The 19,589-nt window shown below is 41.2% G+C and overlaps 2 protein-coding genes across 2 annotated transcripts in view; one reads left to right on the top strand and one right to left on the bottom strand.

The window, feature by feature from the left end:
• The window catches only part of POLB (DNA polymerase beta), a 679,334-nt gene extending 668,374 nt beyond the window's left edge, over positions 1-10,960 (top strand). Inside the window, exons 11-15 of the mRNA XM_050800426.1 lie at positions 426-496; positions 1,711-1,797; positions 8,447-8,511; positions 9,026-9,165; positions 10,715-10,960. Of these exons, the coding sequence (XP_050656383.1) occupies positions 426-496; positions 1,711-1,797; positions 8,447-8,511; positions 9,026-9,165; positions 10,715-10,809 (458 nt within the window). The 3' untranslated portion in view covers positions 10,810-10,960. The remainder of the gene's footprint in view (positions 1-425; positions 497-1,710; positions 1,798-8,446; positions 8,512-9,025; positions 9,166-10,714) is intronic.
• A 1,804-nt stretch (positions 10,961-12,764) lies between these two features.
• Positions 12,765-16,635, bottom strand: DKK4 (dickkopf WNT signaling pathway inhibitor 4). The gene is made up of 4 exons (XM_050800460.1): positions 16,282-16,635; positions 15,061-15,211; positions 14,136-14,288; positions 12,765-13,738 (listed from the first exon to the last, which is right to left on the bottom strand). Exons 1-4 carry the CDS (start codon positions 16,390-16,392, stop codon positions 13,479-13,481), a joined length of 675 nt encoding a protein of 224 aa, XP_050656417.1. The 5' UTR covers positions 16,393-16,635; the 3' UTR covers positions 12,765-13,478.
• Positions 16,636-19,589: the final 2,954 nt, after the last annotated feature.

Below are 19,589 nucleotides of genomic sequence, written 5' to 3'. Positions count from 1 at the left end.
TGTGCCCGGCCGAAATGAGTTTTCTGATTGACTTTTATAGAGTTACAGTATATTGTTTAATTTGAGATTTTTACATATAGAGTTGTTCATAGGTGTATTTTAAAGCTATTTTAAAACATTGTTTTTATTCATTATTGAGTAGTTACTTAGGTGCATTTTTAACACATTAAATTAACTTACTGTATGCAATGTGTATCTAATGCCGATTACTGTTGTCATCACAGATTCTGCTGTCTACATCAATACACCTGAATAGTTGGACAGAAAATTGAAATCTTTTAACTAATTCTGACTATGAAGCACAGTGAAATAGAAAGTTAGGCTGTAAGAAGTAAGGCTCTTCTGTGTGTGTCATCAGCTTGGTTCCATTTGCCCAACTGATACATTTATGTGGACAATCTCATATGTGTCTTCTGTCATCACAGGTGCAGAGTCCAGTGGTGACATGGATGTTCTCCTGACCCATCCCAGCTTCACTTCGGAATCAACCAAACAGGTGCCTCAGCATTTATAATCAATGTGATCAGTCTTACACAACAGTGAATTTCACTTTTTAAATGATAGTTGATATTTTCAGAATAAGTTTTGGTTTTGCCTTCCCGAAAAGTCTACTGAAGAGCTCTGTACTGATTGAATTCTGCGAAAGGCAAATTTCTCCAAAGGGATACCTATTGTTCTTCCATGAGGAGCTGGGAGGACAGTCTAACATTTGAAAGAGATGACATCTAATACAATAGTTTTAGAACGACTTACTATCTGTGATAAATATGTTAGAAATACTATAATCAGGTTTTCATTAAAGGAATATTTTCACTTAAAAAATGAAATATTGAGAAACCTTACTTCTATTAGAAAACCTGTGAAGGCAAAACATTTTTTATTTTACAACATATGCCTTTAAAAGATGAAACAGCTGACTCTTTGGTTTTTTTTCCCATGAGCCATTTCAAGAACAGTAAAACTCTTTGATTTAAGGAAACAGATAAATACAACTGATCATTATTTTAACAATCATAATACCTTAAACAGTGGTTTCTAAAAATATGTTTCAAAGGTGAATTTTCTATTGGAAAAAGTACTTGCTCAGAACATTAAAAAACATAGAGATGGCCGGGCACGGTGGCTCGCGCATGTAATCCCAACACTTTGGGAGGCCAAGATAGGCAGATCACGAGGTCAAGAGATCGAGACCATCCTGCCCAACATCGTGAAACCCCGTCTCCACTAAAAATATAAAAATTAACTGGGCGCGGTGGTGCATGCCTGTAGTCGCAGCTACTCGGGATGCTGAGGCAGGAGAATCACTTGAACCTGGGAGACAAAGGTTGCAGTGAGCTGAGATCATACCACTGCACTCCAGCCTGGCAACAGAGCGAGACTCTGTCTTAAAAAAAAAAAAAGAGAGATTTCTCCATAAATAATTAGAAAACTCATGTTAAAAATGTTTTCTTTCCGGGCTCAATTCGCTGCCAAAAAAAACGGTTTCTTAGCCAGGCATGATGTTGTTCCTGGTACTCTGGATGCTGAGGTAGGAGGATCACTTGAGTCCAGGAGTTCAAGGCTATAGTTTGCCATGATTGTACCTGTGAAGAGCACAATCTCTAGTCTGTGCAATATAGCAAGACTCTGTCTCTAAAGATATTGTTAAATATTTTCTTACCATTACAAAGTAATTACTCTTTTTCTTATTCCCTAATTATGATTCTGCAGCCAAAACTGTTACATCAGGTTGTGGAGCAGTTACAGAAGGTTCGTTTTATCACAGATACCCTGTCGAAGGGTGAGACAAAGTTCATGGTAAGTACTTGTTAAGAGTTAGCACATCTAAAAAAAAAACTTGGAGACTGTTTAGTAACCATTCTGAGTGTGTGACTTCATGGTAGCTTTGAATTACTGTCAACAAATAGAGTATCCATGAGACTTTAAAGAAAAATAATCAGCAGGATGCCTGATTCTCATAACTACTCTCAGAATATTTTAGGAAAGAATTTTCTTTTAATTCTCCACTTGTAAATAACAGGTGTCATCAGAATAGTTAATTAGGCCCGGGCATGGCAGGATAATCCCAGCTCTTTGGGAGGCCGAGGTGGGCAGATCGTGAGGTCAGGTGATCAAGACCATCCTGGCTAACATGGTGAAACCCTGTCTCTATTAAAAATACCAAAAATTAGCCAGGCATGGTGGCGGGCGCCTGTAGTCCCAGCTACTTGGGAGGCTGAGGCAGGAGAATCACTTGAACCCGGGAGGCAGAGGTTGCAGTGAGCCGAGATCATACCACTGCACTCCAGCCTGGGTGACAGAGCGAGACTCTGTCTCAAAAAAAAAAGAATAGTTAATGAGGCATAATCTGCTTTTTGAAAATATCAGTAATGACTTTGACACACATTAAGTTTTTCCCTAAAATAGCAAATGGTTCTCATCTTCTCTGACTCAGAATTCTTCAATAAGTGAAGTTAGAATTGATTGAAAAATATTAATCTATTTCAACACCAAAGAAAGAAAAGTCATCACGGTCTGTGATAGAACACTCAGGGGAAGAAACATGTTACATGGAATGGTAACGAGGGAAGTTGATTGGGGGGGAATTAAGACTTAATAATTCAAGATGAATGGCTAATGGATTAAAAGCAGATTAATAAGTGATTCTGTATACCAACAGGAAGGCAGATAGAAATCTAGAATTGAGATTCTTTTTTTTTTTTTTTTTGAGATGGAGTTTTACTCTTATCACCCAGGCTGGAGTGCAGTGGGGTAATCTCGGCTCACTGTAACCTCCACCTCCCGGGTTCAAGCGATTCTCCTGCCTCACCCTGCCGAGTAGCTGGGATTTCAGGCGCCTGCCACCATGCCCAACTAATTTTTATATTTTTAGTAGAGACTGGGTTTCACCATGTTGTCTGGGCTGGTCTCGAACTCCTGACCTCAGGTGATCTGCCTGCCTCGGCCTCCCAAAGTGCTGGGATTACAGGCATGAGCCACTGTGCCCAGCCTAGAATTAAGACTCTTCCTCTTTTTTGAGACAGGGTCTTGGTCTGTCACCTAGGCTGTAGTGCAGTGGCGAAACATGGCTCACTGCAGCCTCAATCTCTGGGGTTCAAGCAGTCCTCCCACCTCAACCTCCTGAGTAGCTGGGACTAAAGGTACACATCACCATGCCCGGCTAATTTTTGTATTTTTTGTGGAGATGGGGTTTCACCATGTTGCTCAGACTGGTCTCGAACTCCTCATCTCAAGTGATCCACCCTCCTTGCCCTCCCAGAGTACTGGGATTACATACATGAGCCACTGTGCCCGGGCCTCTTACTTCTTTCTTAAGGTGACATTTAGTGTTCTGTCACTTATATACATCATTTGAGTCAATTTTCTCCACACCCCACTTTTCCCGGGTTATATGACTGAAAGGAAAGAGACTGTGCTTTTAGAGAGTTGACATGCTAAAATTAGTAAGCGTCTCAGTGCATAGATTTGACAAGAGTTTTAGCCAAAACTAGAAGATAGTTGAGAAAGATAATTAAATTGTCATGTCATTCAGAAAGTAGAGTGGTGTTTGCCAGGGCCTGGAAGGAGGGGGTAATAGGGAGTTCCTGTTTAAATGGCACAGAGTTTCAGTTGCGGAAGATGAAAACATTCTGGACATGGATGGTGGCGATGGTTGCACAACAATGTGAATGTACTTAATGCCACAGAATGGTACACTTAAAAATGGTTAAAATAGTAGTCAGGCACAGTGACTCATGTCCATAATCCCAGTGACTTGGGAGGCTAAGGTCGGAGAATGGCTTGAGCCCAGGAGTTTGAGGGTATAGTGAGCCATGATCGCATTACTGCACTCTAGCCTGGGTGACAGAGCAAGACCCCATCTCAAAAAAGAAAAGAAAAGAAAAAAAAAGAGATGGCAAATAGATAGTAAATTGTATGTCGTGTATATTTAACCCACACACATATAAAAAATCATGTCATTAAGTTCAGCATGGTGATATTAGTGGGCTGTGAAAGTGTATTTTCTAAGCTGGTCACACTTCAACAACGCTTCCAAACGAACTTTAGAAAGATAAAAGTAAAGGTTCTAGTCAGTCTTTGGAAATTAAATCTCTGATTTGTTCTCTTGACTCTGTGAGGTTTTGAAGTCTTACTCTGTTTCCAAAAGTATATACATACATGAGATGGTATTAAAAATAGGGCTTGTGTATGCCCCATGAACAGCCTTTTCAAATTTAGGTGAATTTTAATTCACTCCAAATGAATGTTCATGAATCTTACATTTAAGAATATTCAGTCAGATAAAATCCTGAAAACAATATCTGCTAGACAAGCTGGATGTTTTGCACAGTAGAAAAGTGTCTTGCTACATCTGGGCATATTCTGGGGACCTCTCTGGCCTAAATCTCTTCCTCAAGTATCATCCCTGGGAAAGTCACTAGAAATCCTTACTGGGAAGTGTGCCAACTATTTTCAGAGTTAATGACTAGGAAGGTATTTCCACACTACCATGGCAGAAGCCATTTTTTATAATCTTAATGGTGTTCTGCTGTATTTGAAGAGAAATCCAGAGGAAAAACCAACAGAAGCTATAGGAATCCAGCTAGCAAGAATACAAGGTAAAAGGGCCTAGCATGGTGACTCACACCTATAATCTCAGCACTTTGGGAGGCTGAGGCAGGTGAATCCCCTGAGGTCAGGAGTTTGAGACCAGCCTGGCCAACATGGCGAAACCCCGTCTCTACTAAAAATACAAAAATTAGCTGGGCGTGGTGGTGGGCGCCTGTAATCCCAGCTACTGAGGAGGCTGAGATGGAAGGATCGCTTGAACCTGGCAGGCAGTGGTTGCAGTGAGCTGAGATTGCGCCATTGCATTCCAGCCTGGGCGACAGAGCAAGACTCCCTCACCCTCCCAAAAAAAGGAAAAAGTATCATCTAGTGGGCTGGATGTAACCTGAAAAGGAAAGGTGGGTAGCCAGGTCTTTGTGATCTTGTTGATAGTGGTGGACTTGGGTTGTCCCAGTAGTTGCTCAATCAAAGAAAGAAAACGCTTTGCCTAGGAAGTGCAAGGGCAGCCAAATCCCAGTTATTGCTAGAGATGAGGCTAGTTTAGACCTCACTGTGCGTGTGCCACAGGAATGAAGACTAAGGCCACTCACCCATCCTAGGATAGACCTGGGATTGTAGGAACCATGCCCTATCTTGACTTCCCAGTCTTTAAATCATACATCTGGCAGCACATCTAGCGGTATTGACAGGAAAGCATCCCCCAGACATATCTCCAGAAGAAAACAGGCTAAAACACAAGAAGACTGGGTCTGTTTATTTGTTTTTAAGTGTAGAAGATTCAGATGACAATAAGAACAAGAAACTAAGATCTTTAGGTTGCGACGTAGGAATCCATCTCGGTGGTTTTTGACAAAATTTGGATGTTATACCTGTGGTTCATAGTCCCTGGAACTTAAAAAAATACCATAGTTGAGCGTGCTGTTTTGACATTTGTAATCATTGTTAGGAAGAGAAGCACTCGAGGTCAACTTTCAAATCAATTTTAGAGACAGTTAAGAGGTGGTTTGTATCTTTCATTATGGAAGAATAGATTTGGATATAGAAGATAGAGGGTCTTATTCTGGCTCCATTACTAATACTCTGTGTGGCATTGGGAAGGTGGATTTACTTCTAAAAGGCCTGAGTTTTATCTTTAAAATTGATATTTGCCCTACATCAGAAGACTGTTATGCAGATCAAAATTAAATAATATATGTGGAAACTTTGAAGAGTTTGTGCAATTATTTGATGTACAAATAAGAATTTGCACAACTTCAGAGATACTGGATCTTCCAAGAGTTGTACAAAGAGAGCTGCACAAATATAAGATGTCATCTGTGTGGAAATGGATCAGGAGAGGAAGGTGACCTGGTAAGGATTAGATTGGGGAACAAAGGAAGGGATAGAGAGAGGATGGTGCCATGAAAGAAGAACAGAATGAGGAGAGTGAGCACCCCCAGGGCAGAAGTTGTATTCAGTCAATTCAGCAAATACATACAAGCATTCCAGGCACTGTTCTGGAAGCTTGGGATGTATCCATGAATTTAAGTAAAACTCACATTTGAGGATTGTGGGAAGGGACTGATAGTTAACAATGAACATAATAAATATGTGAATTATATAATAGGTTAGAGTAGTAAGTGTTTTTTATTTTTTATTTTTTATTTTTTATTTTTTTTGAGATGGAGTCTCACTCTGTTGCCCAGGCTGGAGTGCAGTGGCGCGATCTCGGCTCACTGCAAGCTCCGCCTCCCGGGTTCACGCCATTCTCCTGCCTCAGCCTCCCGAGTAGCTGGGACTACAGGCGCCGGCCACCTCGCCCGGCTAATTTTCTTATATTTTTAGTAGAGACGGGGTTTCACCGTGTTAGCCAGGATGGTCTTGATCTCCTGACCTCGTGATCCACCTGCCTCGGCCTCCCAAAGTGCTGGGATTACAGGCCTGAGCCACCGCGCCCGGCCGTTAAGTGCTATTTTTTAAAAAGGAGGAACAGGGTGTAGGGGAGAGGAGAGTGCAGGAGGCAGTATTAAATAGTGTGGTTGGAGGCAGCCTCATTGAGAACATGAGACTTAGGGAAAGACATAGGGAGTTAGCTAAGCAGATATCTGAGGGAAGAGAGAGCCAGGCAGGAGTCCAAGCAGCAAGCCTATGGGAATGAGCGTGACCAAGATATCCGAAGAAGCTAAGAGCTCTAGGCTTCTAAAAGGAAACTGGCTGCAAAATGATTTCAACTTAGGTAGTGAAATAAACCATTCTCATTCCATATTTTTGCAAAACCTCTTCTTGCTATCACCACTTACTAGTCTTAAAGATATGCCTCTCCATGTGTTTTGCAAGTTATCTTCAAGATACAAATTCCTTTAAGCTAATAGTAAACAAACAGTAGGAAAGCCATGGTTATTCCAGATCATCTTGTACAATCATAGTCTTTAGATAATTGAGCTGTTCTTCCTGTGAATATAGTAGCACTCAGAAGAAAAAAACAGTTTCCTCTGCATTTAACTATTGGTTTTATGTAAGGTGAGTGTCATTCAAATTTCAGTATTTTGTGCAAGTTTGGCCTTGGGTGATTTTCTGTGAAATATCTGCAGTAAGAATTCAAGGGACAATAGGAGATACCATGGCTACTGTGAGGAAATGAAAGAGGCTTTATTTCAGACACTCAGTATGAAGCTCCCCAGATGAAATGCCAAACAAAGCTAATCCACTCAATCTAATACAGAATTTACAGTAAAACAGAGAAATTCTTTAACATTAGCACTTCAGAAAAAGTGCAGGAAATAAAATTAGCCTCAAGGAAAGGAACAAAGCCATGAGATAAAATCCTATTACTGATGTGACAAACAGCAACATCATTCCCTGTGGCATCTAGACATCCGCATCCGCAAGGTAATACCTCCTGGTAATTCCAGGTGGAAATGACTTCTGATCCACTTGAAGGTGGAAGTTGAGTTGGAACTTGTTAGTTCCTAAGAAGGTAGGTATTTTGAAGGTAAACATGTTTCATTAATCTTTCTTCCATAGGAACAGCTCAAGAATTAGTTTAGATTTTAATTTTTCTATTTTGCTGAGTGAAAAAGTATGGCTTTTAGTGGCATGTGTTAACTTGACCACTCTTGGGGACCAGAAGCTTGTCACTTGTGTATTTTTCTTAGAATGTAGCATTTGATACTTTTAATTGGAAATTTGGTGGTGCTAATAGCTTGTTTTACATATGTATGGGTTACTGACCAGTCCAGATTTTTTGTCCATTTTTCTGGAAAGGGAAAAGATAAAACAGACTTGAATAACTTTTGTTTGGAAACTGTAGAAGTATAATGAAAACTTAACCTGTGGAGAAGGAAGAAAGTGATCCTCTCATTTTCTGATCTCATATTTTTCTTATTTTCCGTGTCTTTCTCCCTTCTAGTATCTGAGAGATTTCTTCAATTTCAAACTCTTTTACTTCTGCTACCTATCATTTTAAATTTTGATTTAAACTTTTCCCTGAGGGTTTTCTGTAGTATTCTGTCCTTGCTTCATGGATAGACTATCTTCCGTTATCTGAGACTATTACTGGTAGCTTTTTTGTTTATTTTCTTCTTCCTGCATAATCGTTTCTTCCACCTTGCTCTCTTCTGTTTATTTTGATGTCTGTGTTTTGTGTTCAGTGTTTTCTTTGATTAGTTTCTTGTTTAGAATCATGCAAAGGCCAAATCCTCATAATGAGAATCCTCATTTGCGGTTTCGTGTAGTTCTCTAATTATCATGAAGTGTAATAGAAAGGTGGGATAGTGTATCACTCACAGAAGCTGCTAAAAGTACTCAGAATTCTAGAGCTGCTAATATTAAAAACAAAAATGACCTTGTGTTTTGCTTGATTAAAATTAAGCCTTAAGTTTAGAACATCTTTAAACTTGGTTTAAAATATTCATTTTAGGGTGTTTGCCAGCTTCCCAGTAAAAATGATGAAAAAGAATATCCACACAGAAGAATTGATATCAGGTATTGTTCAGACTTTGTTGCTGACCTGTTAACTTTTCCAAACTTGTCTCGTTTTCTCCCTCCCTTTTTGTATCTTGGAGTTCACATTCATATCTAGAGCCTCTTTTTACTCCCGAGAGCCATATGTTCTTGCCAAATGCAATGTTTAGCTCCAAAGTATATGAAGAGTAATGACTGTCTACAGACTCTGATTTATTTTCTCCAGATTTGCACCTCACCATGATGCCTTCCACAGCTCAAAAGTCATTTCCTGCCTGGGCTAAGTTAGTTGTATTAAGTGATAATGCGATTTCATTTCTCCACGCCTCTTTCAGAACAAAGTTCATAGAAACGTAAACAAATTACAAGGTTGGGGTGATTTGAGCAGTCTACCTCATGATAGTCTTCTCTTCAATTTATTAGACCACTTAGGCTTATCTTAGGTATTTTGTTCCTTATTGATTTTAGGAGTCCTATATTTGCTAAACTTGAAATGCATGGTAAAAAAAATGTATCTACTGTCCATTTTTTTTAGGTTGATACCCAAAGATCAGTATTACTGTGGTGTTCTCTATTTCACTGGGAGTGATATTTTCAATAAGAATATGAGGGCTCATGCCCTAGAAAAGGGTTTCACAATCAATGAGTACACCATCCGTCCCTTGGGAGTCACTGGTGAGTGTCCATGTGTGTATTAGAGATCATTTCTCATCTCGAGAGAAGGTAATTTTCAAAGATACTTTGGTTTAGCAAACCTTCTAATAACTATGCCAGTTAGTGTAGTTTCTTTGTATTTTTAGTCCTTCAGGCAACAAGAAAGGATGTAATGCATAACATGCTCCTAGGCCCTCAGTTGAAAGCCATCAAGGCAAGTGTTATTTCTAGCTTTGTTAAAATGGATTAAATCCTTGCATGCTCAGTAAAATATCTTACTCATCTAAAAAGGTTTTTGTTTTTTGCTGTTGTTTAATGTACCTCCAAGACCCCTGAAAAACTCAAGTATCATTGTTTTCATTGCCACACACTTTGCTTTTAGTGCCACAGTATCTTTGGCCCCATGCTTTTAAAGTTTAAAGAATAAGGATTGCTGAATCTATGCTTAATGGGTCCTGTTAACATTTCACAGTATACTATGTGGTTTACCGTTCTCTACTAGGAGAATGAATTTTTGTCATTTTGTCCTCAAAGTATAAAATAAGGCTTTCATCCCTGGTAGACTAGGGCAGAACTTCTCACAATTCAGTATGCATACCAGCAACACGGGGGCCTCACTAAATTCAGATTCTAACTCCTTGGGCTTGCAGTGGGGCTCAGGATTCTGCATTTCTAGTAAGCTTCTAGATCAGAGGTTTCCAATCTTATAGCTTCCCTGGGCCACACTGGAAGAAGAATAATTGTCTTGGGCCACACATAAAATACACCAATACTCATGATAGCTGATGAGCTTTAAAGAAAAAAATCACGAAAACATCTCATCGTGTTTTAAGAAAGTTTACAAATTTGTGTTGGGCCACATTCAAAGCTGTGCTGGGCCGCATGCGGCCCACAGGCCATAGGTTGGATAAGCTTGTTCTAGATGCCAGTGCTGCTAGTCCAAGAACCGAGTTGCAAAGGAACTCACTAGAGTATTTTATATAATACATACTGGCTCCAGCAGAGAGGACAATCAAGAGTGAGGATGACTTGAGTGACTCTAGCTGGGATCCCCAGGTTCCCTTTGTGGCACTGGTGACTCACAAGACGAAGCTCCAGCACAGGCTCCTGGGAGACAATAGAGTGGTCAGTGTCTTTTTTTTTTTTGAAATAGAGTTTCGCTCTTGTTGCCCAGGATGGAGTGCAATGGCACATTCTCAGCTCACTGCAACCTCTGCCTCCTGGGTTCAAGCGATTCTCCTGCCTCAGCCTCCTGAGTAGCTGGGATTACAGGCATGCGCCACCACACCCGGCTAATTTTGTATTTTTAGTAGAGATGGGGTTTCTCCATGTTGGTCAGGCTGGTCTTGAACTCCTGACCTCAGGTGATCCGCCCGCCTCAACCTCCCAAAGTGCTGGGATTACAGGCGTGAGCTACCACGTCTGCCAATGTCTTTCTTTTTTAGTGACTTGGTTACCATTTTCCTTTTTCTTCTGAAAGCAAATCCCACACAGCTTTTAATTTTGAACCCTCTATAACTAAACTATAAAACGGGTTCTTACAATAAGTTTTTTCTCTCTGTACTTGTAGGAGTTGCTGGAGAACCCCTGCCAGTGGATAGTGAGAAAGACATCTTTGATTACATCCAGTGGAAATACCGAGAACCCAAGGACCGGAGTGAATGAGGCCTGTGTCCTCCCTGGCAGACACAGCACAATAGGAGTCTTAATTTATTTCTTAACCTTTGCTATGTAAGGGTCTTTAGTGTTTTTAAATGATTGTTTCTTCTTCATGCTTTCGCTTGCAATGTAGTCAATAAAACCTTGTGTACTGTTATTGGATAATGATGTTCTTATTTTCTTAGCAAATATGTTTAGTTTAAATTTTCATATTATGTTCATGATCATACTTTACTATGGGTTTGGTAGAGAGAAATATGAGATGATAGCAGATCTTTAATGGGAGTTTTTATTTTCTCATATTCTGCTCTAGGCTATAAACCACATTACCCCTACTTACTGATCACAAATTAGTTAATTAAGGTATACCCAGAGACTAGCCTCTGGAAGATTGTTCAATATTTTCTAGAAACTAGGGGGGCCGGGCACGGTGGTTCATGCCTGTAATCCCAGTACTTCGGGAGGCTGGGGCAGGTGGATGGCCTGAGGTCAGCAGTTGGAGACTAGCCTGGCCAACATGGTGAAACCCTGTCTCTACCAAAAATACAAAAATTAGCTAGGGGTGATGGCAAGTGCCTGTAATCCCAGCTACTTAGGAGGCCGAGGTGGGAAAATTGCTTGAACCTGGGAGGCGGAGGTTGCAGTGAGCCAAGATCATACCACTATACTCTAGTCTGGGCAACAGAGTGAGACTCCATCTCAAAAAAATAAACTAGAGACCTTCATAAATTTAATTTTTTGTTTTGCCCATATTTGATTGTATCAGTCCATTCTTACATTGCTCTAAAAGAATACTGGAGACTGGGTAGTTTATGAAGGAAAAAGGTTTAATTGGCTCATGGTTCTGCAGACTGTATAGGAAGCATGGCACTGGTATCTGCTAAGCTTGCTGGGAGGCCTCAGGAAGGTTTTACTCCTGGTGGGAGATGAAGCAGCAGCAGGCACTTCACATGGCGAAAGCAGGAGCGAGAGAGAGAGAGAGAAGGTGCCACACTCTTAAACAACCCGATCTTGTGTCAACTAACAGAACTCACTTATCACCAAGGGGATGGTGCTGAGCCATTCATGAGGAGTCCGCCCTCATTGTCCAGTCACCAGGCCCCACCTCCAGTACTGGAGGTCACATTTCAGCCAGGAGTTACGGAAGGGACAAATGTCCAAACCATATCATTGAATCTTGCAATATATACTTATAACCTGAATAGAAAAACAGGTGTATGGTTTATCTCTTAAATGAAATCTGTAGCACTTGCTTGAAATCCACTAGAAAGAGCTCCCCTAAGCACAACCACTTCTACTATGCACAAAATACAGCCTTTTAAACTCCAAACAAAAATTTCACTTTTTTGCCCGAGTCTTCCTCTGGGCTTTTAAGTGCAAGTGGTCAAAATGTATAAATAAAAACACTCCTTGAAAGCCCTGCCTTTCAAATATTAAAATTATATAAATATAAAATAGACAAAGGTATCAAATGGTAAGTAAAGCTACTGAAAACGTGAAAATGCTTTATAACTTGCAAAGGACTATACAAATATAAGATATCTTTTGAAACTTCTTTATTAACCAAATTATTTTGTAGTGAAATGCCATTTCCCTTCTAAGAAATGAATGGAAATAAACAATAGAGTTTTTAAGGAAAAATATAGTATTTGCTGTGATAATTTTCCCTGGTAAGATGTAAGAATTAACTTACTTTTAACTTTAGGTGCTATCCAAGGTCAGGAGATCGAGACCATCCTGGCTAACATGGTGAAACCCCGTCTCTACTAAAAATACAAAAAAACTAGCCGGGCGAGGTGGCGGGCGCCTGTAGTCCCAGCTACTCGGGAGGCTGAGGCAGGAGAATGGCGTAAACCCGGGAGGCGGAGCTTGCAGTGAGCTGAGATCCGGCCACTGCACTCCAGCCTGGGCGACAGAGCGAGACTCCGTCTCAAAAAAAAAAAAAAAAACTTTAGGTGCTATCATTTTTACCCCCTAGGATACTGTCAGGCACCAGCCCTTTACCAGAAATTGCTTAAAGATGTATTTGGAGAGAGAGATGTGACTCGGTTATAGTATATGTATTTCAAAACATCATGCTGTACACTGTAAATATATACAATTTCAATTCTTTGTTGTTGTTTTGAGACGGAGTCTCGCACTGTTGCCTGGGCTGGAGTGCAATGGTGCGATCTCGGCTCATTGCAACCTCCGCCTCCTGGGTTCAAGCAATTCTCCTGCCTCAATTTCCCAAGTAGCTGGGATTACAGGCGCCTGCCACCATGCCCAGCTAATTTTTTGTATTTTTTAGCAGAGACAAGGTTTTACTGTGTTGGCCAGTCTGGTCTCAAACTCCTGACCTCGTGATCCACCCGCCTCAGCCTCCCAAAGTGCTGGGATTACAGGCGTGAGCCACTGCGCCGGGCCTCAATTCTTGAAGATTTGAATTAATTGAGTCCCTAGATTAGAAATAAATTTTTTTTGTTACAGAGTCCCATCAGTTTTCTGGAAAACCGGACAAAAAGCTAAAGCTAGTTTCATTCATCACAAGGTCGCCAACTCTTAGTTCTCTAGTTTCAGGCTATTTCACTTGCTACAAGATTTGATTTTAAGAGAGATCTGTATGGAAGCATTTTAAAGTTAATGTCCAAGATTGAGCTCAAATGCAATGTAGATTCTTCTTTATTTTGAAATATTTATAGCTTTTCTATTTTTTGGCATACTCGTAACCGTGCATGCTGCCGATTGCTGGTCCGTTGGCTTCGACACAGTAGTCCGGGGCCACAGTCGCAACGCTGGAAGATTTCTGGAGCTTGAGCAGTGTCTTTATGCCCTCTCCTGGAGCAGACCTGTCCCTCCAAAAGGACTGGCTTACAAATTTTCGTCCAAAAATGACGAGCACAGCAAAGTCCAGGGCCACAGTCAAAAGTTCTCAGACAACTTTCTCCCTCTTGTCCTGTAACAAGGTTAATGTGGGCTTTAGTGATAAATAAGGAAAGTGGCCTGCCGGGGGTTTGCTACTGGGATAAGGGAATGGGACCTACGACTGACAGACACAAAGTAAAAATAGACACAGCACGTGGGTCTCACAGAGCTAGGTCTTACGCTAAAAGCGGTAATGCAATGGCGACTCCACCCCTACCCATCGGAATTGTTGTTACTGGCTGCAGACTACCTTAGGGTACTCTGTACATGACCCCCACAGCTTCTTATAGAAAGAGATTACAAACAGCACGTGCTCCCTAAGTGTTTCTGGGATGGAGAAGAATAAAATCAATCTCACCCTATCCTTAAGAGGCTGGGAGGAGAAAATGCATTTCTGAAATAAAATGTGCTCAGAATGCTGTTCTTACCCTTCCTGCCTTGTGATTTCTTAATACTTGGCTTCCTCTTGGGTTGGTTTTCCTGGACTGGGTGCCCAGTTGTTACTTCTGCATGTGTGCCATCTTGCTCATCAAGCTGCCTTTCCAATTTTGGGGTTGCGTCTTCCATCGTAATACAAACATCTGAGGGACAACCAGGTATAACTAGAATTACTAACTTCAAGGGGGAGAAACACAGACACACTAATTATCCTACTGTTGCATAGTTTAGTAGCACCTCTGCCTTCAGTTTATATATAACTTTCTAGATTTCTGGGACATGCACTAAATATTTACATGCTCACATATGGCAGAGAAAGTAGTTAAGTGGAAGTTGGATTCCATTAAAGGTAGTTAATGGTATCCAAGTGGAAATGGAAGTATTTGAATGATTCCAACTTGAGTCTTTCCTTTAAAATCATTATCTCCAAGTCATTGGCAAGAGCTGTTGCCAGGAAATAAATTATTTTGTTTCATGAAGAAAAGGCAGGCCAGGCCTGGTGGCTTATGCCTGTAATCCCAGCACTTTGGGAGGCCGAGGTAGGTGGATCGCCTGAGGTCAGGAGGTCGAGACTAGCCTGACCAACATGGTGAAACCCTGTCTCTACTAAAACCACAAAAATTAGCCGGGCGTGGTAGTGCACGCCTGTAATGCCAGTTACTCCAGAGACTGAGGCAAGAGAACCGCCTGAACCCGGGAGGCCAAGGCTGCAGTGAGCTGAGATCATGCCATTGCACTCCAGCCTGGAAACTCCATCTCCGAAAAAAAGGAAAAGAAAAGGCAGCTGCATAAACTTACTTCAAGCATGAATCTAGGAAGCGCCATTAGAGAGTATCTACCCTGGAATGTGCTAGTCTATGGGGCTTAGACACTACCTTTGGTTTAAAAACCACTGTTGGTGTTATGGTCGCTCACCATTCATGCAGAGTGTCCCAGGGCAGCACATGGCATCTCGCTGGCACCTCCTCTGCAACCCACGACATGTAGCACAGAACGGCTTCTCATTGTGGGACTGGAGGCAGAACTTTCTGGTATTGCAGTCCGTGTCAGACAGGCACTGTGAGCCCTGTGGAGGGAATCTGTTGTCACAAGGCTAGGAAACCCAACACGATGGAAGGCAGGAGGTGGAGGGAGCCAAAGGACAGTGGCGCTGTGACAAACCCCAGGCAGCATCTTATTTTCCAGTGGAAATGGTTTTCTCCCACAAAGGGAAGCTCAGGTCACCTGGGGAGAGACCCAGGCCCTGCAAAGGCTATTTGAGTTTGAAAAATTGTCTTAACTCAGAATTTAGTTTTCCTGTGCTCTTTGTGAAAATGGAAAAAAATGGTTTCCTATGTGTGTCTTAACAGGTGATTATGAGATTTTCAATATATCTTAACTCTAGAAGCTGGCTGCAGTTTAATTAAATATACTATTGATGTTTTGGGCATTCTTGTTTGATTTTTCACTCTAGTGAATCACATTTAGCTTGCAGACCCTCCCTAAGTGAACTGTCCTTTGATTTTCAATGATGCCTCATTGACATAGAGAAAGAGATAGCGAAGATCAATTGTTCTCATCCACAGTTGATACTTTTAATGTTGGTATAGTATATATGATATATGTAATAATAGATAGGATATATAATAACATATACACATATATAAAGCGATCCCTAAAACAACTCTCTCTGTGAAGTTAGACGGTGACAAGGCAATGCATCATGGTCCTCTGTTTAAATTCTCATTCCCATGTTTGCCAGCTTTGTGAGCTTGGGTAAGCTCTTCAAAATCTCTGAGTCTTATTTCCTCATCTGGAATTAGGGGGTGTTTCATCTATCTCAAATTGTGAGGAAGGAGTACATGAGGTATCACATGTAAAAGAGCTGGCACATGGTAGAGCTTCCAAAGTGTTCGTTTATTCCCTGATTTATAGACAAACTTATGGCCAAATGATGTGAAAAGCCACTGTATTTATTTCATACATTCATGCTAAGGCCACTGATCCTACCAGGGTGCCCTCCCAAATCCAAAACCAATTCAATTTACCTGCTAGATAAGACATTTCACACATGAATCAAAACGACTTACTGAAGCCCAAACAGAACACCCCGACTGTCAGCAGCCCCGTACCTCAACCCCTCCCTAGCAGCCTTACCTTCCGGGCCCCAAGCAGGTCGGCAGAGCTCCTGATGTTGTTGAAGTCCAGGACCAGAGCTCCCAGGGGAGAGCAGAGCCAGCTCAGTCCCAGCAGGACGGCCGCCGCCATCCTTCAATCCCTGGGCTCCTGGAGGGTCTCAGCACTGTGCGTCACCGAAGCGAGGCTGCTCTCCACCCAGAGCAGAGCTTCCACTAAGGTGGCAACTCAGTATGTCGTCTGTTTGTCACTGCTTTTTCTGAAAGAGAAGCAAACCTTAGTGTGAGTAAGGTGCGTGAAATCGGCTGAGCAAAGTCTGACCAGCAGGTTCCTCCTGAAACTATTTATAACCAGATGTGCCCCCTCCCCGTTCTGTTCCTTCCTCCTGCCCCACACAAGCTTCAACAAATCCCTTCAAATCTGTTTGATCAATCGTTCAAAACAAGGACTCAATAGAAGGAGAGAAGAGGCAGGGCCACGCGGCTTCTCCTCCAGGGGTTGAATCCCTCTTAATTATTGCATATCAAAGATAGTTCAAAGGGCCACGGCAGAGCAGGATGTCTGTATCAAAGGCAAACTGATAATCACCTGCATTTCCTACCTTCAGTAATCCTTTGGGGGTAGGGAGGGAGTCTGTCCTAAGATCTGTTTTCACAGCTAATTGTGCTCAAAGAAAGGATGAATCATACTGGCCAATATGCTATAGAGGATGCCAAAAACTAATGAGGTACAAAATACAATGAGAAGCTGTAAACTGGGCTTCAGATAGTGAAGACAGATAGAAAAAGAGAAAACGCCCCCTGATTAGCTCTGGCATCCAGATGTAACAGCACCTGTTCTGACTAAATGCCATTTGGGAAATTACTTTCCTTTAAATGAAAATTGAACTGTTTGAAGTTAAGGTTCTTAGGAAAGTAATGTAATTTATGAAAGTCCCATTTTTCAGTGGTGGGGACAATGATAGAAAGCCCATTTTACACAATTCAGTAGAAGCTTTGGGTCCATTTTATCAGCAATATATTTAATTTGCATGGTATTATGTATCGCTTCTCGGCCTTTTGGCTAAGATCAGGTGCACTGCATTATGTAAAACTCACTTAAGCAAAATGAGGATCCAAGTCTCTGGCTGATTTCAGATGAAATTTCATGTATTTCCAATTTTCCTAATACGAATTTTTTAAAACTTCTGCTTCATCCCTTTCCTGTCTGATTTTTTTTTTTTTCCCCATTTGGACTATTAGAGAACTCAGGTAATTTAGACATGTGCTTATCACTGTCGTAAATACTTTAAGAGTAGAACAATCTAGATCTGTGTCAAAAAATCATTTTTTTCTTCATTGTTTCATTGCTCTTAGCATAGAGTCATCTGAAAGTGCATTTTTTTCTATGCCATAAATGATAATCTTATTATTTACTACGTTTTCCTGCAGAACAACCTAACATCAGTTCATTAACATGAATCTCGGCATTCTGTGCATGAGAACATTCTCAATTTTGAGTAATGCAGCGCCGTTCTGAAGGTGATGCAGGTGATTCAAGCCTTCCCACTACTTGGCTCTCGTCCTTGGGTTGGTGTTGCTTGTCTACCTCTCATAATGGAAGTTACTTATTTTAATCCCTTAAACTGACAACATCAAACACCCTTTGATAGCGTGATAACCCTGGTGACTAGGGGTGTTACAGAATTTATTTTGAAGTTGGACAATTATGACCAAGGATAAAGGAGAGAGCCCCAGGGTTCTGTCTCTGCTGGGTTTCTCTGCTTCCTGCTGCCTCACTGTAAGGGAATTTCAGGTTACCAAAAGCCCCTGGCAATATACACAGGTGAAAAGAACCGATGGGAACTCCTGTAACACGGCACAAACAGCCACTGAGCACTTAGCAGGAGCAGAGCCTCAGATTAGATGTCGGGAATAAAATTTGAAACTCCAATGGCCTGGCAGAGTGGCTCACACCTGTAATCTCAGCACTTTGGGAGGCCAAGGTGGGAAGATCTCCTGAACTGGGGAGTGCAGACGTGTAGGAATGCTAGGTATGGTTGGTTAATGCCAATGGTGACTATTATCAGACCTAGTTGGCTTGAAGTAGAGAAGGCTACAATTTTTTTAATATCGTTTTGTGTGAGAGTGCAAATGGCTGTGAATAGGGTGGTAATGGCTCCTAGGCATAATGTAAGATTTTGGATCAATATGTTGTTTTCTATTAAAGGGTGGAAGCGAATGAGTAAGAATACTCCGGCGACGACTATGGTGCTAGAGTGAAGTAAAGCTGAGACTGGAGTTGGGCCTTCCATGGCAGAAGGCAGTCGGGGTGGAGGCCAAATTGGGCTGATTTTCCTGCTGCTGCCAGGAGAATACCTATTAGTGGAAGGAGATTTAAGTTGGAGTTCAGGGCTAGTATTTGTTGAAAGTCTCATGAGTTGTAATGTAAGAGAAATCATGTTATAGCTAGGATAAGACCAATGTCACCAATGCGGTTATATAGGATTGCTTGGATGGCTGCTGTGTTGGCGTCTGTTCGAGCATGTCATCAGCTAATTAGGAGGAAAGATATAATTCCTACGCCCTCTCAGCCAATGAAGAGTAGGAAAAGGTTGTTAGCGGTGACTAGAATTAGTATGGCAGTGAGGAAAATAAGGAGGTATTTGAAGAATTGATTGATATTTGGATCTGAGCTTATGTATCATAGCGAGAATTCTATAATGGACCAGGTGATGAATAGTGCGATTGGAATGAATATTATGGAGAAGTAATCTAGTTTAAAGCTTAATGTTAGATTTAATGTTTGGGTTATTATTCAATGTCAACTCCAAATGATTGTTTCTTGGTTTAGGAAAATGTATAAGGTTGTTGAAAGAAAGCTAGTAACAAAAGCATATATTACAGTTGATTTTACATAATTTGGGTATGAGCGTTTTTTGTTAGGGTTGATGAGGGCGGCAAAGATTGGGAGAGTTAGGGAGGTGAGGGTTGTTATTATAATAGGAGTATACATGGTTGTTACTTTTATTTGGAGTTGCACCAATGTTTTTGGCTCCTAAGGCCAATGGATAGCTGTTATCCTTTAAAAGTTGAGAAAGCCGTAATTTTAAACACGGAAGCATGGATTAGCAGTCCTTGCGAGTTTTCTCGGTAAATAAGAAGTGGTAGGCTTCTATAGTTAGGTTCACAATCTAATGTTTTGATTAAACTATATTTACAGGAGGTAAACCCTAGAATGATGTTGGGGTTGAGGGATAGAAGAATAATCGGGGCGAGGTGTATAAATATTAATGTATTTTCTCGTGTGAAGGAAGGTTTTATGTTAATTATGTGGTATGTAAGTGTTCC

This window comes from Macaca thibetana, chromosome 8 (assembly GCF_024542745.1).
Source record: "Macaca thibetana thibetana isolate TM-01 chromosome 8, ASM2454274v1, whole genome shotgun sequence".
NCBI lineage: Eukaryota > Metazoa > Chordata > Mammalia > Primates > Cercopithecidae > Macaca > Macaca thibetana.
This window is presented reverse-complemented; position numbering and strand designations above follow the sequence as displayed.

Coding starts and splice junctions, on each gene's coding strand:
- DKK4 (XM_050800460.1), bottom strand. CDS start 16,392: ATGGCGGCGGCCGTCCTGCTGGGACTGAGCTGGCTCTGCTCTCCCCTG. Junction 15,212..16,281: donor ACCTGCTTGGGGCCCGGAAG/GTAAGGCTGCTA, acceptor TTCCCTCCACAG/GGCTCACAGTGCCTGTCTGA. Junction 13,739..14,135: donor GAAATCACAAGGCAGGAAGG/GTAAGAACAGCA, acceptor ACCTTGTTACAG/GACAAGAGGGAGAAAGTTGT.